The sequence below is a fragment of the Pelophylax lessonae genome (assembly GCF_965119305.1).
Source record: "Pelophylax lessonae genome assembly, chromosome: 4".
Lineage (NCBI taxonomy): Eukaryota > Metazoa > Chordata > Amphibia > Anura > Ranidae > Pelophylax > Pelophylax lessonae.
The window spans coordinates 205,491,553-205,512,660 of record NC_138771.1 but is presented as its reverse complement, the minus strand read 5'-3'; the positions used below and the strand labels follow the sequence as shown (position 1 = coordinate 205,512,660).

At 46.3% G+C, this 21,108-nt stretch overlaps 1 protein-coding gene across 1 annotated transcript in view; it reads right to left on the bottom strand.

Annotated features, from left to right (window-relative positions):
- The window catches only part of TBC1D22A (TBC1 domain family member 22A), an 860,932-nt gene that overhangs the window by 576,916 nt on the left and 262,908 nt on the right, over positions 1-21,108 (bottom strand). The window contains exons 6-7 of the mRNA XM_082254309.1: positions 19,717-19,845; positions 9,023-9,085 (exon numbers count right to left, since the gene is read on the bottom strand). Coding sequence (XP_082110435.1) covers positions 9,023-9,085; positions 19,717-19,845 — 192 coding nt within the window. The remainder of the gene's footprint in view (positions 1-9,022; positions 9,086-19,716; positions 19,846-21,108) is intronic.

Here is a 21,108-nt window from a genome sequence, read left to right as displayed (position 1 = left end):
GCCTAGGCCAGGATACAGCACTGGTTGCATGACCACACAATTGTAATTCAAAGTGTGACAGTGCTAAAAGCTGAAAATTGGCCTGGCCAGGAAGGGGGTAAAAGTGCCCAGTAGGCAAGTTAAACACCTTAGAGCTGTCATCATATGTCATTTTGATATAATTACTTCAATCTCAATATAAATGCATTCCCTCTAGAAAAGTGGTTTTAAAAAATCAAGCAGCAGCATAGGCATGGCATAGGTAAACACATGGACTGTAGTACAAATCTAAGGCCACAAAGTGGTGCTATGTTCTCAAAATGTCATATACAATTACACTTAAAGTGTCACTAAACTCAGAGCATTAAAAACTATCAATAGATGCTGTAATACATGCTGTTCATATTCACTGAGTTACTTTGAGATTTGTTTTCTGTATTCTGAAATAAAAACCTGGTTGATCCTGCTGTTCTCCATTTCCACCTTCTATCCAAGTCCCCACTGCAGCTGGGGATTTTGCAGAGCAGTGATGGCAACTCTGCACATGCTCAGTGAGTTTCTATGCTGAGCATTTCCTCTCTATCACATCTGAGCAGCCCATGTAACTACAGAGTCACACATGTGGGAGTATGCACAGTGGTAAATGACCCTACAATCCACCCTACATGCCCACTTACCAGCTAAACACAATGGTGGTGGGATATTTCATGTAGACTGATGGAGGTTTCACCTCCCTCTTATTCTTAGACAAAGGCAGGAGGGGTGTGACATAGCCTGTGACTGGCAGAAATCTGCCCACACCATGTTATTGGCAAGAAATAACGAATACTCTGTATTTAAAAGGCTGTTTTTTGTTTTTTTTTTTGGAGGGGGGGGGGGGTTTGAACATGTGACCAGCAATAGAGAACTAGAAGCTCCCCCTGTTTATGCTTCCCTGCAGACAGGGAGAGAAAGAGTTGGGTCATATGACAGCTGTATATTGATTAGGAAAAATTACTTTGATACGGCACTGCGTTACTTTAACAGACAATTGAACGGTTGTGTTATGTTGTACACAAATAAAATGTATGTCCTTTTTTTCCACAAATAGAGCTTTCTTTTGTTGGTATTTGATCACCTTTGTGTATTTTTTATTTTTAGCACTCTAAAAAAAAAAAAAAATGAAAATTTTGAAAAAAAAAAAAAAAATTCTTCAAAAATTTAGGTCAATACGTAATCCGTTACATATTTTTGGTAAAAAAAAAAAAAAATCCCAATAAGCGTATGTTGTAACTGACACTTATTGGGGACCAGTGACACTAATACAGTGATTAGCGCCAAAAAAATATGCACTGTCACTGTACTAATGACACTGGGAAGGGATTACCAGGGACAATTTAAGGGTTGAATGTGCTCTTAGCCAGTGTTTGTGTACTGTGGGGGAGGTACTTTTACTGAGGGAAGGCATAGATTCGTGTCCCTGCTTTGCAGAGACACAGGATCAATGCCTTCCCTACTGACAGAATGGTGATCTGCCTTGTTTACATGGGAAGATCGACATTCTGCCTGTGTACTGAATAATCGGTGGGTGTCGGGGAACATTGAGTACCCGCCGCTGCCGGCACGCATGAGCGCCCCAGACCTGGAAGTGTCAAATCACGTTTTAGGTATGTTATCTGGCACAGAGCGGCTGCCATGCCACAGTATATCTACAGTGGGCGGTCATGAAGAGGTTAAACATACACAGCACCATCAACCATATACAGAAATAGAAGGGACAATGTAAACAGTGTGTGTTTAGTATCACTTTAAAGAACAGTTATTGCCCTAACTTTGCCATCTGCTGTTAAATGTAAAACATGACAACTGACAAGGAAAAAACGGAATTTTTGTAAAATCTTACCTGTAAAATTCCTTTCTCTGAGTCCTCCGACAGTCGCCGCCTCTTCATATTCGTCACATATGGGGGTATTAGACTTTGCTCCGAAGGAGTAGCTAGGCAACATAATATGTTAACATTAAAGCTTTTAACATATCCCACCCTCAAGGGGTGGTCCCCTCAGTCAATACCTTCCTACTTCCTGCAACCATATCTCAGTTTTAGTGGAATAGCAGTAGAGTATACAACCAAACCCCAAAAGAGGGGCGGGGGGCGGCGACTGTCGGAGGACTCAGAGAAAGGAATTTTACAGGTAAGATTTTACAAAAATTCCGTTTTCTCTTACGTCCTCCGACAGTCGCCGCCTCTTCATATTCGTCACATATGGGGACGTCCCAAAGCAGTGCAAACATGAGGGGTGGGAAACGCATCCACGTCGAAAAGGCAATGCAGTCTCTGCATCAAAGAAAGGAAGGAACCCAGCTGGGCAACAGGAAAAAACAGGTGCTCAACAGGAGCAACAACCCAGGAAAAGACAAATAACCAGGGAATAAAAAACTTATCCCAACAGCCAGTGGTCCCCACAAGGGACCCTAGGGCAACGCCGCACTAAGAACCTTGCGGCCAAAGGAAGCATCCGCAGATGCCTGAACATCTACTTTGTAGAATTTTGTGAAGGTGTGCATGGTCGACCAAGTCGCCGCCTTACACACCTGGGCTACAGAAGCCCCATGACGACAGGCCCAAGACGTACTCAGAGATCTAGTAGAGTGCACCTTCACAGGCACAGGGGAACCTTCCCCTGCAAAGCACAGGCCTGTTCAATGGTCTGCCTGATCCATTTTGCGATGGTAGAGGCCGACGCCGCCATGCCCTTCCGAGGACCCTCTGGAAGAACAAACAAGGAATCCGTCTTTCGAAAAGACTCAGTCGATTTAAGGTAAACCCTTACCGCCCGAACAACATCCAGAGAATGTAATCTCACCTCCTTTGGATGTTTAGGCTTCGCGCACAGCGAAGGCAAGACAATATCCTCATTAAGATGGAATTCCGAAACTCGTTTCGGAAGAAAAGAAGGATTAGGTCGCAAGACCACCTTATCCAAATGAACAACCAGATACGGAGACTTGCAGGACAAAGCTGCCAGCTCAGACACTCTGCGAGCCGAAGTGATCGCCACCAAAAAGGCGACCTTTTTGGACAACATAGACAACGAGATCTCCCTGATCTGTTCAAAAGGAGCACGTTGCAACACAGACAGAACGAGATTCAAGTCCCAAGGGGGCAAAGGATCCCTCCTAGGAGGAACCAGATGCCGCACACCCTGAACAAAAGTGCCAACCAAGGAGTTGGAAGCCACGGGACGTTGAAACAGAACGGCCAGCGCAGACACCTGACCCTTTATCGTAGCCAGCGCCAAACGCTGATCGACACCCGTTTGAAGGAAGGACAGCACTCGGGAAACCGAGTACGTGCGGGGTGAAAACCCCCAGACTCACACCAGGCAAAATAGGCCTTCCAAGTACGGTAATAAACCTTCCCCGAGGAAGACTTCCTCGCGTTGATCAAAGTATGAACGACCTCTGGGGAGAGACCCTTCTCCTTCAGGACCTCGGTCCCAACAGCCAGGCCGTCAAAGCCAGCGACTGTAAAGCAGGATGGTATATCGGCCTTGAGACAGGAGATCGTCTCGAAGAGGCAGACGCCACGGGGCGTCGACCGCCAGATTCACGAGGTCTGCGTACCAGGACCGGCGAGGCCAGTCCGGTGCCACAAGAATCACCGTGCTGCGTTCCGAGTGTAACCTGCGAAGGAACCTGGACAGCAACTGAATCGGTGGAAACGCGTATATCAGCCTGTACTGATGCCACGGGGCCACTAACGCGTCCGAAGCGTCTGCCCGAGGGTCGAGCGTCCTTGCCACGAACCTTCTCACCTTGTTGTTCAGACGAGACGCGAACAGGTCCACATCTGGAAGACCCCACTTCGCGCACAACATCTGGAAGACAGCCGGGTGGAGAGACCATTCCCCCTGATCCAGGGTCTGGCGATTTAGATAGTCCGCCTGCCAGTTCTCCACCCCCGGAATGTGAACCGCCGTTATCGCCGGGACATGAGCCTCGGCCCAAGACAGAATGTCGGCCACTTCTCGAGCCGCTCAGGCACTCCTGGTGCCCCCTTGGTGGTTGATGTAGGCCACCGCCGTGGCATTGTCCGTCTGCACCCGAACCGGGCAGCCCAGCCGCCGGTCCGTCCAGCGATGAAGACAGAGATTTATCGCACGCAATTCAAGAATGGTGATCAGAAGGGAGGACTCCCCCTCCGACCAAGTCCCCTGGGCGGACAGAACGCCCAGAACACCACCCCAGCCCGACAGGCTGGCATCCGTGGTGATTACCGTCCACGAGATCGGACGAAACGACTTGCCCCCGGACACCATCGGGCACTGGAGCCACCACAGAAGGTCTTTTCTGGTGCGATGACTCAACGAGATTTGAAGATCCAGAGATTGAGGTCGCCCGTCCCACATGGACAGGACCTCCGCTTGGAGACCCCGCGTGTGAAACTGGGCAAAGGGAATCGCCTCGAAGGCCGAGACCATCAATCCCAGACATCTCATGCACGTCCGCAGAGACGAGTGCGGAACGTCCCTAAGGGACCTGACTTCCTCCTGAAGAGTTCTGAGTTTGTCTTCCGGCAGGAAGACCTTCGCCTGCACCGAGTCCAGAATCATTCCCAGGTAGGGAAGACGAACCGACGGACTCAGCGTCGACTTTGGAAAATTTATCGTCCAACCAAACTCCTGCAGAGTTTGCATCGTGACAGACAGGTCCTTCTCCAGACTCTGGCTGGTCGCAGACCGAACCAGAATGTCGTCCAGATACCCCAGGACAGAAATGCCATGGGCCCTCAATAATGCCAGAACCGGTGCAAGCACCTTGGTGAAGACCCGCGGAGCCGAGGCGAGACCAAAAGGCAACGCCACGAACTGGTAGTGATCCTCCGCAATGGCAAATCGAAGGTACCTCTGGTGACCCTCGAAAATGGGGATGTGAAGATACGCATCCTTCAAATCGATGGAGGCCATGAATTCCCCCGGAACCAGGGCAGCCACCACCGACCGCAGGGATTCCATGCGGAACTTGCGAACCCGCACAGAGCGGTTCAGAGCCTTCAAGTCCAGAATTGGACGAACCTTGCCCTCCTTTCTGGGCACGGTGAACAGATTGGAATAAAACCCCCGAAATCTGTCCCGATGAGGCACCGGAACTACCACTCCCTGAGCCCTCAGGTCCCGCACCGCCAGGTGCAGGTCCCGTAAACGCTCTGGAGACAGTTGAAGATTTGAGGGAAAAAATCTGCTCTCCGGCCGAGAGAGAAACTCGATCTTGTAACCAGATCGAACGATCTCCTGAACCCATCTGTCCCGCACGCGGGCCAACCAGGGCTGAAGAAAACCGAGCAAGCGTCCCCCCACCCCAAAACTGGGTGAGGGCGCCCCTTCAGACCGCACTGTTATGGGCTGCGGATCCGGATTGACTGGACTTCTGTTTACCAGACCAGGGATTCTTCTGAGAGCCTTGACCTTTGAACGGTTTGCCCTTGTAGTGCGACCGAAAGGCACGAAAGGACCCCTGAGGGGGCCGAAAATTAGCATGCTTCTTCCCAGAAGCCCCCTTAGCCTTGGGGAAATGGGGCAAGAGAGTGCTCTTACCTCCGGTGATCCCCTTAATCAACACATCCAAGGACTCCCCAAAAAGGCGAGACCCATCATAAGGCAGATTGGCTAAGGTCTTACGTGAAGACTGGTCCACCGACCAACATTTCAACCAAACCAGGCGGCGAGACAACACCGCCACGCTGTGCACACGTGCAGCCAACGGAACTAGGTCCAAGTCCGCATCACACAGATACATGACACCCTGGTGGATTTGAACCACCATATCCAGGGTCGCCGGCGAGGCCGAATCGGCCACTAGGACGCGCCTAAGCATCTGCTTCCAACTTGCGATCGCCTGGGCCGCCATGAGAGAAGCAAACAGAGCCTTAAGCATAGAACCCGTAACAGAATAAGTATGACGGGCAAGAGACTCCAATCTCCTATCCGTGGCATCACGGAACACAGGGGAATCCTCTGCAGGAATCGCAGTGGATTTGTTTAAAACCGCAATTGCGTGATCCACTGGGGGAGGCACACACCACCTTTCATCAGTGGAAGGCGAGAAAGGATAACGCAGCTTGAACCTACTTGGTACAGCAAAAGGTTTGCGCAGATTGCGCCATTGTTCCTTAACAGCGCGCTGAAAATCATCATTGCAGGGAAAAACCTGCGGCGTCCTGCGTTTTCTCTGCGTCCCATAAGCCGCCAAGGCAGCGGGGGGACACACTTCATCCTGCAAACGCAGCGTTTGCTTTATGGAAGCAATCAATTCATCCATGATTGCAAGCTCTTCAGGCGAGCCAGGGGGAGAATTATCAACCCCTTCAACTTCAGCCTCCACCTCGGACCCCACTAGATCCAGGGAGGAGCGGGACCCCGATAAGGAGGCCCCCGCCATAACAGCCCCATCACCTTCACCCTCAGAATCAGAGGAAAGAGCAACTCTGGGTCTTTTAGTAGATTGAGCAGCCACCAGCATCTGCACCTGAGCAGCAAGGCCAGCCACAATAGTGGCTAAATCCCCCCCTGGGGGGGAAACAGCGGTCCCCTGGCTTTCCACCAAGGCGGTAGGAAATTTGCCCTCCTGAGAATCCATTGCCCCTAGAACAAATGCCAGATAATAAAGGGTTAACTGCCCCTTTAACACGCGCGGCGAGCGCAGCCCACCGCACCACACACAAGCACAATGAAACCCCCACAGGGACAATAAAACTGACACAGGCAATGGATAGGAAGGATAAAACCTGAGGAGACCCTCGCCGCTGCTGCTGCCTCGATCGGTGTTCCTGGAGAAGAGGAAGTGATGCTGCCAGGGCGCTCTATGAAAGCCTATGGGAGGCTACAAGAAAATGGCCGCCATGCATGTAGAACATGCGGCCGGAGCGAGTGTAGGCAAAATGGCGCCGTTTGGCGCCGAAACCGCCGCTCCACAGTACAGTAATGCACACATGTCTGTATAAAAAAACATGTCAGATCGCCGCAGCGATCGCTGTATAATGCCCAAACATGCCACAAAACATGCCCCACAGCACACAGCTTCTCACACTGACAAGGCTGACACACACAGTGTCACACAGCTCCCCCCCCCCCCTCTTGCAGCCCACAGCATGCAGCCGAGAGATAGGGAGACAAACAGTGTGAATAGAGGCAGGTTACACAGTCCCAGACTGACACCCCCCCAGACAGACAGGTCCCCACATAAATACACTTACCTCACAGTGGCATGGGGGACCCGCACAGGCGAACAAGCCGCTGCACATGAGGCAGGGAGAGTCGCATACAAGACACACAGAATGGGGGTTAAGAAACCGCACAGCGTCCAGTGAGGTAGCCACCTCACCAATCATCCCTGCACCGAACAGGGATGGGTCGTTCACTGTGCCAGGAGCGTTACCTGGCTGAACGCTCGATGGCAGGCTGGGAAGCCACTGACCCACGACCTGCGACCAGGGGGATCAGCCCGAGACCCAGCCCGCATGATCCTCTTCATCCGAAGAACTAACTAAAGCTGACAAAAAGAACAGCTAAGTAAAGGTAGAGAGAAAACTCAAACAAAAAATCAAAAAAGAAGAAAGAGTCTGGGGCACAAAGCCCCAGCACAGAGAGAGCCAGCCACTCCTGACAAGCTAGACATTAAAACTGGGATATGGTTGCAGGAAGTAGGAGGGTATTGACTGAGGGGACCACCCCTTGAGGGTGGGATATGTTAAAAGCTTTAATGTTAACATATTCTGTTGCCTAGCTACTCCTTCGGAGCAAAGTCTAATACCCCCATATGTGACGAATATGAAGAGGCGGCGACTGTCGGAGGACGTAAGAGAAATAATTTTATTGGCAGCACTCATCTCACATGTGATTGGATGGGAATATTTCATTATCTGTCTGGCTTGTCTGGTGGAGTGTGACAAATTAGATAGAAAATAAAATAGAGAGTGAAATAAAATGAGGATGACAGAGAGAAAAGGGGAGAGGGAATAACATGGACCCACGTTCGCAAACCTGGGTCAATAGTATATTTGCCGTGACTGAGCAGTGCCACCCATTTGTAGAATACCCAGTTGAGAGTACTAAGCATGATATTTATGTATGTACTAAGGACTAAGATGACTATTGTGATTGTTGGAATTATATTTACACTAATGTATCTTTTCACCATCAGAAAGGATCTCCTGAAGAAGCATAACCCATTGAGATTCAGCATCATTTGATGTCCCACTCTTTCTTATGATTGGAATTTTCTATGCACTCTTATAGATTTACTCTATATGTAAATATACAGTGGGTATGGTGCTTTAGTGTAATTAAATTGCCCTTAATTCAAGTACATATATTCAATTTTGATTTAATTTTTAATATTTTCAATATAATAAATAAAACACATTTTAATACTGGAGTTGTTTGTGCTCATTCCTAAGGTTATAAGAACCTTAAAAAGTCCCATATTTTCCTATCTAATTTTCTCTGTAGCTTTTGTAGGGATGTGGTACTTGGAATAAGTATTCATGCCATTTCTTATATTCTAACCACTGCAATACAACATTTCAACACTGGGCTTTAACATTAATTTACATTTATTTTAACAATAAAATAGGACTCCAGGAACCGTCATTTTGCAGTTCTAGGGGAGTTAAATATATTGCATGGATAGCACATATCCTGGTGGCAGCCATTGCTCTTACCCAATGTGAGTACTCTTCCAGTTCCCCTGGTATGTACCACTTTGATTTAAACAGTCGGCCTCATAGAATTCTACTTGGTTTTATAGACCCACAGAAAAGTGCAGGGATATAAAGCATGAATGTTTAGTCTGTGCAGCCAACATTTTGGGAAGGGCATTACAGGTGGAACTAGAACTTACACACAACATGTATTTCAGACATTTCTGCAGTTCAAATTTTTGGTTCTTAAATTACTTCAAGGGAAAATGAGACCTCTTTCCAATCCATGGCAGGTGTTAGTTACAACATTTATGAAGTGGAACAGTATAGGTTGCCAGGTCTTTTAACTCCGAGATACACACTTACCTCTGTAACTACTGGTTGAAGAATTAATGTCTCAGGACTCATTCTAGGAATATCTATCTGAATCTGTATTGAAAAAATAAATATATTTTAAACGTTATCTCATTTTACAAAGTCAAGGTACGAGTTTGTCATACATTTTTTTCCAGCTTTGCTATGCAATGAATTGATATGCTCTTAATCGTATTCTGCCTTGCATATTCTATGAACGATTTATTTAGACAATGTGAAACATTGCTGCTTTCCTCTAATGTCACTGTAATATATTTGCATATTTACGAGTTCTCTGCTGGCTGGTGATTCAAAGAGGAGAATTATTTGAAGGGCAACTGAAGTTGTGTGATTAAAATAATTAGAATAAACAATAAACAGCTTATGGCTAAATTTGCAATAAAATATTTAGAGTTGGTTCCCACCAAAACGCGGTTCAGGAAAGGTGTGCTCTGTGTGCGTTTCCTGCACAGTGCTCAAATGCACTTGCAATCCGCTGTGGGGTGCCAATACGCTGTTAACAGCGCCCAAAATGCAGATTGCACATGCGGTGCATTTGCGGGCACCAGATCATGTGGTACTGCAGCATTGTCTGATTTGGTGGGGCACATTTTTGTGAAATCCTGTGCTATTTGCAGCCCATTCCCTGCCAAATCCCACTGTAGGGGAATGCACAGAGATCACACAGGAACGTGGACTGCATACCTGTGCGATTCTGGTGTGAACCAGCCCTATTGCTCTACCTTGCATGCACTGTATAAATTAAGGTTGGTGAGCATTTTTAATGGCAATTTATCAGGGGAATTTCTTTAACCACATGCTACCCGCCCACTGTCAAATGATGGCGGAGCGGTGCAGCTATTGCTCTGGGGTGCCATCATATGACAGCGCACCAGAACTGTCTCTCTTGCATGCCCCCCGGGGGCGCGAAGAGTGGCGATTGTGGTCGCGCTGTGTCCTAGCAATGATCTCGATCTCAGTAAAGAGTCAATGACATGACTCTTAACCCATGTGATTGGCTGTGTCCAATCACAGCTGGTCACATGTAAATGTGGAAGTGCCATTATTCGGCTCTCCTTGCCTCACACTGTAAAATCAAGTACCAATCAATGCCCACAGTGCCCACCATCAGTGCCCATAGTGCCCACCATCAGTGCCCATAGTGCCCACCATCAGTGCCCATCAGTGCCTGCTCATCTAGGCATTGACTGGTAGCACTATGGGCACTGATTGTGGGCACTGTGGGCATTGATTGGTACTTGATTTTACATTTGTGTAATCAGGGCACTGATGATCAGTGCCCTGATTACATGTCTTTGTCTCCTCTATGAGGACGAGCCGCATCAGTGCCGACCGTCAGTGCTGCCTCTCAGTGCCCATCAGTGCCACCTCTCAGTGCCCATGAGTGCCACCTGTCAGTGCCCATCAATGCCGCCTGTCAGCGCTCATCAGTGTCAGCGCCACCTATCAGTGCGGCATATTAGTACCTCCTAATCAGTGCCCCCTCATCAGTGCCACCTCATCAGTGCCCATAAGTGCATTTTTATCAGTACCCATTAGTGCAGCCTATCAGTGCCATCAGCGCCGCCTCATCAGTGCACATCAGTGAAGGAGAAAAATTATTTTATTTTCAAAATTTACTCTCAGAAAAGAAGACAAACATTTTTTTTTTTTTTTTTTTTTTTAATTTTCTGTCTTTTTTCTTTTCTTTTTTGTAAGAAATAAAAAACACAGCAGTGATTAAATACCACTGAAAGTAATCTCTATTTGTGTGATAAAAAATTATAAAAATGTAATATGGGTACAGTGTAGCATGACCGCGCAATTGTCATTCAAAGTGTGAGAGAGCTGAAAGCTGAAAATTGGCCTGGGCAGGAAGGGGGTTAAAGTGCACTGTAGGCATGTGGTTAAATTGTGTAATTTGCAATATTCAGCAATTTTGAATAACGTGAAATATCTTAGTATTAGGATCACTATTTTACTTTCTTGCACAAAAATAAGTGCATATACCATTTACTGATTTTCAGAATCCTTTTTAATCTTGGATGCTCAAAGGTTTTGTAGAAAACACAATCTTTTTTTTCCCATTTTCTAGAGGCATATATGGGTGGTCCTGAAGGTGTCTTCAAGGCCTCCAAAGTCATCAGCAGCAGAGTTGTTGGAATTATAGGTTAGAAAAGCATAACTTAAAATCATTTAGCAGTTAATGTAGGATTTCAGAGGTAACTTTAAAGCCTCTCCTATAACCAATGAAGTGAACGGCCTCAGATCATACACAGGGATTAAAACAATGTTACATATGTTTTACTTGTATATGTGCTGTCTTCAGCTTGCTGTATTCTTTAGATTTTTAACATTGTGTTACAATTTTTACTTATTTGTTCAGCAGTAGGAGTGTAGTCTTGTCATACACCGTGTAACAGCTGATTGGAGGAAAGGCATAAGCCCCACCTCTACATAGGCAGAGAAAGGAAGGAATGTGCAGAGCTGTGCTGTGACAAGACCAGCTTTCTGCTAATGTATTTATAGCACCAATCCCGACACAAATTTCAGGCTGGTTTTATCTTGGTTGTTGAAAAACTTGTCATAAGTTATCATACTGATAACAGAGGAATGAAACAGCAGAAAGACACCAAACTTAGGGCTTTGGAGAGAGATAAGAAAACACTACAGATATATGTGCCCAGGTCAAAATTAATGAATCAGGTTTACATCCACTTTAAACTATCTGAGAAGATCTGGGGACTGTAGATCTCTTTCCCATACACCACTTCTGCCACACACCCTTGTGGTCCATCTAAGACCCCTCTTTATTCTACACTGTGTCATTCTAATGCATGTTAGGGTCACCAGTTAGTCATTAATAAGGTTTAATCTTGAGCTGTTTTGTAACCATTTATTGATAGTAAGTTGTGTATTATTACATACAATTCAATAAACATCATCTATTAAAAAAATATTTAGCAGTATGGATGAGCTGGGTTTGTTTCACACCCAGTTTGCCAGAACCCTTGAGAAGCTGTCACATGATCCCATTCCCATCAGCCCAATCAGGTGCATTTGGGGCATTACCCTCACCGAACTTCGACACAAAAGGGTGGGGATGCTCATGACATCACTGACCTAATATGGCTATAATGACCAAGTTTTATCAATGTCATTGACCTAATATGACCATGTGGTCATATTTGATCAATGATGTCACAAGCATCTCTGCCCCTTGAACCTGCAGCTGCAGGGTGAGGAAAGCCCCCAGATTGAGCAATCATGTAACATCTCTTCACAGGGACCCCTGAAACTGGGTTTGAACTGAGTTCTGACTGAACTCAGCTCATCTTTCTTTAGTACCTCACCTTCTGATTTACTTCAAAGTTACATTGTTACACTCTCAGCAATGGTGAAGCGGAGACAAAGGAAATGCTTTAGCCTGCCAGCATTAGACTGATGAGATCATCTCAGTCTAAGCAAGATCACTGACTGGAGCTCAAGGACAGCTATTTAATGATAAAAGGTGTTGCCTAGGTTATGCTTAAATGCATACACCCCAATCATTGTAGTAGTATGTACCTATACATATCTAGATCCTGAACATTGTAGTAGTATGCATGTACCAATACACATCTAGATCTAGAACTACCAATCATTGTAGTAGTATGTACCTATACACATCTAGATCCTTAACATTGTAGTAGTATGTATGTACCTATACACATCTAGATCCTTAACATTGTAGTAGTATGTATGTACCTATACACATTTAGATCTAGAACTACCAATCATTGTAGTAGTATGTACTGTGACAGTGCAGTCAGCTGTGAGAGTGTATGTCGCCCAGGATTGTCAACCAGACCGGTTGAAAGGCTCCAGGAGGATTGTTTTATTTGCAGGAAACTGGCTTTTAAGTTTCCTTGCTGTTTTGTAAAGTCCAGTTGGAGACCTGGAGCTTGGAGATTTTGCAGCGATCTGGGTGGGAGGAAATCTCCAATCCTGGGACCAGGGTTTAGGACTAGCCAGGACACTGATGGTTCAGGTGTGGCTGGGTCTTTTAGTAGAGACAGGACCAGGGTTCTGGGCTCCACCCTCCCAAGGAGTCCTGGCAAGCAAGGGAGAAGTGTGCAGGTCTGCACGGTGCAGTCTGACAGAGCAGACGGAGGGCCAAAACCTGTGGGCCTGAGCAGCAAGGAAGCTGTAAAAGGAGAGTGTCAGGAAGGGTACAGAGTGTGTACCATACAGGGACACTGTTACAGGGTCAAGAGGACCGAGGTCAAAGCCTGAGGAGCAGTGCTGACCAGGGAGCCAGGTGGCTTGGTATTATTCGCTTATTATTTCTTTACTGCTGTGTAAAGTTGAAACCCCTGCGTGGGAAATCCTGGATGGACTGTTTTCCTTTTCTTTAATAAAAGTGGGCCAACAAGCCCTTGAAAGGCACAACTGGAGTGGACTCAGCTCACTGGTAAGCTCTACATTTAAGCTAAAATAACCCCCAAATGTTACAAGTGGCGCTCGGAAGGGGGCATACCCGATGATCCTCGCATGTACCAGTGAGCTTTTGCCAGGCTGTCTGTATTGCTATTGCTGTGTGAGCAAGAGTTGTGTGTTGTCTCAGCCTTAAGGAGACAGTACACTCAAAAAAAAACTTTTCTCTAAGGAACTGTGTTTTCCTTACTGCAGAGATGGGGCGGTCAAAACACAAAAAGGAAGCGAGGCTTGCTGAAATGATAGACAGAACTCTGTGGCTGGAGGGGTTGTTACCGACCGAACAAGCCCCAGCAGAGTGCAAGATGCATATGGCCACACTAGAGAGGGAAAGTCTGTTTGCAAAAAGGAGAAGCTGCAGTGAAGATGTTTGTGCAAAAGTGTCGGCTGTTACCACTGGCAACAGGAAACCGGTTTGGTCTGCAGCGGATGTTGGAGAGTCCAAGAAGGCTGCAATGTCTCCCTATATCCATGTGGGGGTATCTGCAAAGTTGAATGTTGTTGCTCGTGACAACAAAGTCAAGGTCAATCGTGAGACCTATGGTGGATGGGGGAGTGATCCTGATGAGACTCGTGGCTTGTGGGCTCAAGAGGAACCACTACAGCCAGTGGGAGAATGCTGGAGAAGTGCTGTGGGGAGAGTGCAGTCTCCCATGGTAACAAGGGATGAAGTGTCATTTGGATGGTGGAGCTCCAGTGGAGAGGCAGCTGATCATTCCCAAGGAGAGGGCTATAATGTCCGAGAGTCAGTGAGGCCTAGGAGAGCATCTGTTGTTTCACCTTGTGACCGCATGGGAAAATACACCAGGAAAAGGGACGCAGAGGAATGGTTCCTGCAGCGACGCATGCAAAGTGCAAAACACACCGCTTGGACTGGTAAGATTGTTCCTGTTTCTTGTGTGAAAGAGACTGAATATTTGTCATATCCCGGTGAAGTGGTGGCAAGTCCGGTGGGGAGATCCGCTGCCAAGAGAGACTTGCTGCTGTGTAGTACCCTGCATAATGGGGAAGCACAGGTTAATGCTGAACCTGCAACAAGACTGAGGCCTGATAAGGACTGGTCTTTAGGCAGTGTGCTGTGTAGCAGGAAGACCAGGGATGAAAATGATTATGTGCTGTTTACTGAGAGTAAAAATGTCAAAACTAAAATATGTGAAAATACTCATGGTGATAATGGGTTAATGCAGTCTGTCATTGGAAAGGTTGATGTGTTGAATGAAGCTCCATCTGCTCACAGTGATGAGAGTGAGGTACTGAAACCTGCTATGATTAACAAAGTATTGCCACGGTGTGGTTTAAACCAAAGTGATAGGTGCAATGTGTCCAATGCTGAGCCACTCTGTCCTGTGTCTCCTTTGGTAGACGGAGCAGTTCTGCGGAGTGCTGCTGATTGGTGCACAAACAAGGCAGACTGGGATAGTATGGCTAGAAGGATATTGGCATGGTGGAAAGAAATTTCTAAAGATAATAGTGAGGTGGACACTATGGCTGCTGTGACAAATGGAGAGGCTGCAGAGTCAGTGTTCACAGGTTCATTGGCTGCTGCAGAAATTAACCCTTTTATAACTGAAGGTCCAAACAAGTGTAAACGCACAGCAGAAATTTTGTCCACGATGCATACAGAGAAAAATTATGTGTATTTTGTGACAGACATGCTAAAAGAAATGCTAGCATCATGGAGTGTACAGCCGGTGTATATCTTGCCGTCCTCTCCTGCGTTTGGAAAGCTTGTACCACGGGGTATGGCTGATTGGCGCTGGATATTGCAGGCTATACTGTGCAGAGATAACCAATGGTGGAATCATGTAATGCAATGTTTGGTGTTATGGAAAGTTGTCTCACAGTGTGCTGAATGGTTTCATAAAGAGGTTGTGTATGAGAGGCACTCTGGAGCACTGTTGGACAGGTCAGATGTGTTGCAAATACCAGCGGTAACCAAAGTGCTTAGAGAGACTGGTGTGGAAAAATATTTCTTGCTAGAACAGTTGCTGATGGAGTGTTGGACAACAGGGAGCAATGTGAAACTATTGGAAGGTCCCAAAGAGAGTAACTGCTTTCCTGTATGCGGTCCCTCCACAGACCCTGTCCTAACAAGCGGTGAGACAATGTTTCTTGAAGTTTTTGACAATATGGAGGATGTGTATATTTCTGAGAATGCAGTGGCTGCTGCAGGGGGTAACCCTCGTGAGAAAGGACGAGATAAGGGCAAGCAAACAGCAGAGACTTTGTCCGTTACCCACGGAAGTGTTGTTGTCACTGCTGATGATCTAGAGCAGTCCCATGATGATGAACCTGAGAACTTGGGTACGAGTCCAGCACCTGGCAGCGCTCTGGAAGAGCACCAGGGTGTGGTAACCTCCAGCGGGGAGGAGATTTTGTTAAACTTCACGACTTCTCAGGTCTCAGCAAGGGAGTCTCTCTGCATTCCCAGTGTCATGGAATACCCCAGGAAGGACTTGGGTCTAGAATCAGGGGTCTGGTTCATAGCAAAAGTGTTAGAGGAGATGCTTGAACTTTGGGATGTACAGGCTATCTATACTGGGGTGTCTCCTCCACAGTCTGACAGTCTGGTACTGCGAAGTACCACTAGGTGGAGCACCGAGTGGCAGGGTGTACAGCCCAAAGAAAGACAAGACAAAAGTGGTTTATTTCTAAATTTACTACTTTTGTTAAAAGTAGCCTCTGGGTATGCTGCTGGATTATTTCCTGAAGGTTTGGTATATGGGAGACGCTTTGGAGAAACAAAAAATGCGTCCAAGGTTTCACCTCCTAACAGACAGGTGGAAAGCATTTCTGCTGCTTTGGCCCAAGGTGGTGCTGGTCAGTGGGCGGTGAAGGGCACATACACTGCACCAGTGGCCAAATCACATGAGCTGGAAGGGCCAAGTGTGGACCAGGAAACAGCAGAGGTTCTGTCCCGGGCTCAGACGGATGTGATTAGAGAGACTGGGGACACCAGTTCAACAAAAGGTTTATGTGACAAACCAGATAGGGTCCCTGAAACAGGGAATTGGATAAGAATTGTGGAGAAAGCTGTATGTGGATCAGACGAGAGCTCGCCTGTTCAAGTTGTGTTAGGACAGCTGCCTGCTGAGTGGGTGACACCAGGGGAGGTGGCATCTTGTAAGGTTGTGAGGTTCCCATGGGTGATAGCCACCCGCCACTGTGTACCCTGCGCAGACGCTGTCCTAACAAATGCTGAAAAATGGGGAGTGCAGGACATTTGCAACATTGAGAGGTGTAATGTTGGTTTGAATATGTCTGCTCTTGATAAACTGAAAAATGTGTTGGTCGTACATGATAATGTGGAGCCCAAAGGTACATGTAAACCTGGAAACCTGAAGCGTGGAGGCAGAAGGGTTGATGGAAAAGCCAGGGGGACCCCTTTAAAATTTCAGAAGAGGAAATGCTTATGGAAGTGCACCCGCAAGAAGAGGGGGAAGGTCTCATTAAAGCCCATAGCAGAGTGACAGTGGGGCATAGTGAGAAACGCCAAAGGAGGCATTGGGTAGAGTTTCCCTTTAGGAAAAGTGTGGTCAGACAGGTGTGGACTCCTGTAATTGATAGCTGGTACAGAGGTGCCAATTGGAAGAAGGTAGGCTGGTGTGTTACGCCCCCTCCGGGGTCGAAACAGGGGGGGAGGATATGTGACAGTGCAGTCAGCTGTGAGAGTGTATGTCGCCCAGGATTGTCAACCAGACAGGTTGAAAGGCTCCAGGAGGATTGTTTTATTTGCAGGAAACTGGCTTTTAAGTTTCCTTGCTGTTTTGTAAAGTCCAGTTGGAGACCTGGAGCTTGGAGATTTTGCAGCGATCTGGGTGGGAGGAAATCTCCAATCCTGGGACCAGGGTTTAGGACTAGCCAGGACACTGATGGTTCAGGTGTGGCTGGGTCTTTTGGAGAGACAGGACCAGGGTTCTGGGCTCCACCCTCCCAAGGAGTCCTGGCAAGCAAGGGAGAAGTGTGCAGGTCTGCACGGTGCAGTCTGACAGAGCAGACGGAGGGACAAAACCTGTGGGCCTGAGCAGCAAGGAAGCTGTAAAAGGAGAGTGTCAGGAAGGGTACAGAGTGTGTACCATACAGGGACACTGTTACAAGGTCAAGAGGACCGAGGTCAAAGCCTGAGGAGCAGTGCTGACCAGAGAGCCAGGTGGCTTGGTATTATTCGCTTATTATTTCTTTACTGCTGTGTAAAGTTGAAACCCCTGGGTGGGAAATCCTGGATGGACTGTTTTCCTTTTCTTTAATAAAAGTGGGCCAACAAGCCCTTGAAAGGCACAACTGGAGTGGACTCAGCTCACTGGTAAGCTCTACATTTAAGCTAAAATAACCCCCAAATGATACAGTACCTATACACATCTAGATCTAGAACTAGAACTACCAATCATTGTAGTATTATGTACCTATACACATCTAGATCCTGAGAGATCTTACACAAAAGAGGTAGTTCCATCCGCAATACACATTTATTGAAAGGGTTACATAATATATACAAATTACACAATAAACAGTATTTACAACACATTAAGAGCCCATTCACACTAGCGCGAGTTGTGAGGCGACTTGTGTTGCCCCAGGTCGCTTGACATAACAAAAGCAAAGTCAATCAATCAGTGCCGTCTTAATTGGCACTACTGAAGTCGCTCTGACTTCAGAAAAGGGTCCTGTACTACTTTGAGGCGACCTGTGATCCGACTTGTCCCATATACTTCAATGGGAGTCGCCTCCTTATCTTAATTGAAGCGACTTGTTATCAGACGTTCCAGGAAGAAGAAAGAGATTAGCCAGGCAGGCATTCCCCACATTGCAGCCATGCCTATATATATATATATATATATATATATATATATATATATATATATATATATATATATGTGTGTAATGGTATATATATTCCATTATCTCTGCTTGGTCTGTGTGAGTGGCACTGGTGGACACCGATAAGTGGCACTGGTGGGCACTGATACGTGGCACTGGTGGACACTGATTCGTGGCAGTCATACGTGGCACTGATGGACACTGATTCGTGGCACTGGTGGGCAGTGGCACTGGTGGACACAGACATGGCACTGGTGGGCAGTGGCACTGGTGGACACTGATACGTGGCACTGGTGGGCAGTGGCACTGGTGGACACTGATACGTGGCACTGGTGGGCAATGAGGAAATGAGTAAAAAAAAAAAAAAAACAGAAAAGGGGAATTAGGTCACAACACATCATATTCTGATTGGCCAAACACAAAGTCGTCTGTCATATAAGTCGCGCAAAATAATTCACAAGTCGCGCTGAAGTCGCGGTAAAGTCGCTGTAAAAAGTCGCTCCGACATGGGGCGACTTATGGTCGCGGCAGTGTGAACCGGCTCTGACAGTATAAGTCCCCTGGCTTATATGATATTTACAAATTACCCACAACAACCATATTTAGAATACAATGTATGTACAAGCATAGAGTGAGTTTACCTTTCCACTTCAGGTTAGGGCATGGTGCCTGCCATGTGTTCGCACACAAAAAAAGAGAATAGCTTGGTGACAAAGCATTATATCCCCCTCTCCTTTCTGTACTGTGGCTCATATAACTCTCCCTAATTTGTCACTGTACCTAGCAAATGTATATTGGGCACAGCCTGATTGGATGAGTCAAAGAAGGCTGCTGTTTACTACCCATGTAGTGATCGGGGTAAACAAAAGGCCAACCTTTGAAGTGGAACTAATTACAGTAACACCACCACAACACTCCATGCTTTTCATCCATTTCCTTCTAACTGAAATATATTTCTAATTACAATAATATTTATAGCTTTTAATGGAGATTTCACATAAACCTATTATGTAACAAAGGTTTTACTTTTCAGAAAGATGGTACTGTTGCTGCATATTGTAATATGTCAGGAATGTATGCATGCAGACTTTTAATATTACTGACATGTCCACTTTAAATGCTTATGAATAAGATGATCTCCTCTTGGGCTTTATTTGTACTTCTCATACCAGCTCAGTACAATAAAACAAATTAACATTGTTAAAAGCTGACTAATACTGTACAAGAGATTTTTTTGTTATACTGAATCACAATTTTTTACAATATTCAAATTAACATTTGCACACTTCTGAAATGGAGCTCCAGGAAAATATAAACTGCTTATGACAAAGTTCCAAGGCAGCATCTAATTCCATAAATAAAATATTAAGGAACGGAAGTAGAAAGTGCTTTAATGGGAAACACTGCAATACCTGTCTGTATGTGCTTTGATTTGTTTCATCATTTCTGGAATTGTAGTACTGTTCTATGAAGGCAAAGTACTCTTTTTGCTTTCTCTTTAGTGTCCCTTCTCTTCTTTCCACATTTGCTGGCAGATAACCCTACATAAAAAAAAGAAGGGGGGAAACGGAAAACGTGAATTCACAAAGTTAATTTACAGAAAGAAAAAATGAGCCGCTTATCAGCATAGATTAGAGAATAATAAAAAATCATTTCTGCCAACAGGTCATTAATCTGCTCCCACAAACCAACTTTTCTTTCTTTTAATAAAAATAAATAAATAAAATCTATCTCCGCACTGATAATAGCTGGCAGTATGTTCAAACTGTTAATCCTATAGCAAGAAGGGTCCCACTGCTATAGTGATACATGCTCCAAATCCTTTCAGCTACGGGGAGCAACATGAGAAGAGGTGATCATAAATTAGGAAGAGGATACTTCAGCTCAAGAGAATAACAAAAAAATAAAACATTTTATTCCTAATCCTTTTGGATAGTGGGGCAGCTCATAATAGTGATGAGTCAATAGGCATATGTGCAGGTCAGGAGGGGGTAGCAAGCTTTGACATTAGCAGGAGGTGTCACAGATTTGATCTTTACAACACTCTTGCTTTACGGCACTGTGGCATAGAGTAGTCTAAAGCAGTGGTCCTCAACCCTGGCCTACAGGGCCCACTAACAGGCCAGGTTTTCCAGATAACTGAAATACATCCCAGGTGATATCATTTGCTGCTCAGTGATTGCAGTACTCTAGTCTGCATCTCCCCAAGGTAATACTTAAAATCTGGCCTGTTAGTGGGCCCTGAGGATCGGAGTTGAGGACCGCTGGTCTAAAGGACTACAGGAAAGCCACACCACTCCATTATAGTAGGCATGGCAACTTACCTTTAAAGTGATAATAAAGGCAGATTTGTATTTTTAAATAACAAACATGTTATACTTACCTGCACTGTGCAGTGGTTTTGCACAGATCAGCCCCGATCCTCCTCTTCCCCGGTTCCCCTGCTGGCGCTCCTGGCTCCTCCCTCCTGCCTGGTGTCCCTGGATAGGAAGCAGCATTTACCCAAGCTGCCGCTCTTTGTGTCCATTCACACGTAGAGGGTGGCTCAGCCACTCCATCGCTCTCTCCTCATTGGCTCACTGGCTGTGATTGACAGTAGCAGGAGCCAATGGCTCCTGCTGCTGTATCAGTCAATGAGGAGGAAGAGACCCAGGAGAGCAGCGGCTCTCATGCAGATCGCTGGATCAAGATGGGGCTCAAGTTACTATTGGGGGGGGGGGGCTGCTGCACAGAGAAGGTTTTTTTACCTTCAAGCATAGAATACGTGAAGGTAAAAAAAAAAAAACCTGAGCCTTCACAACTAC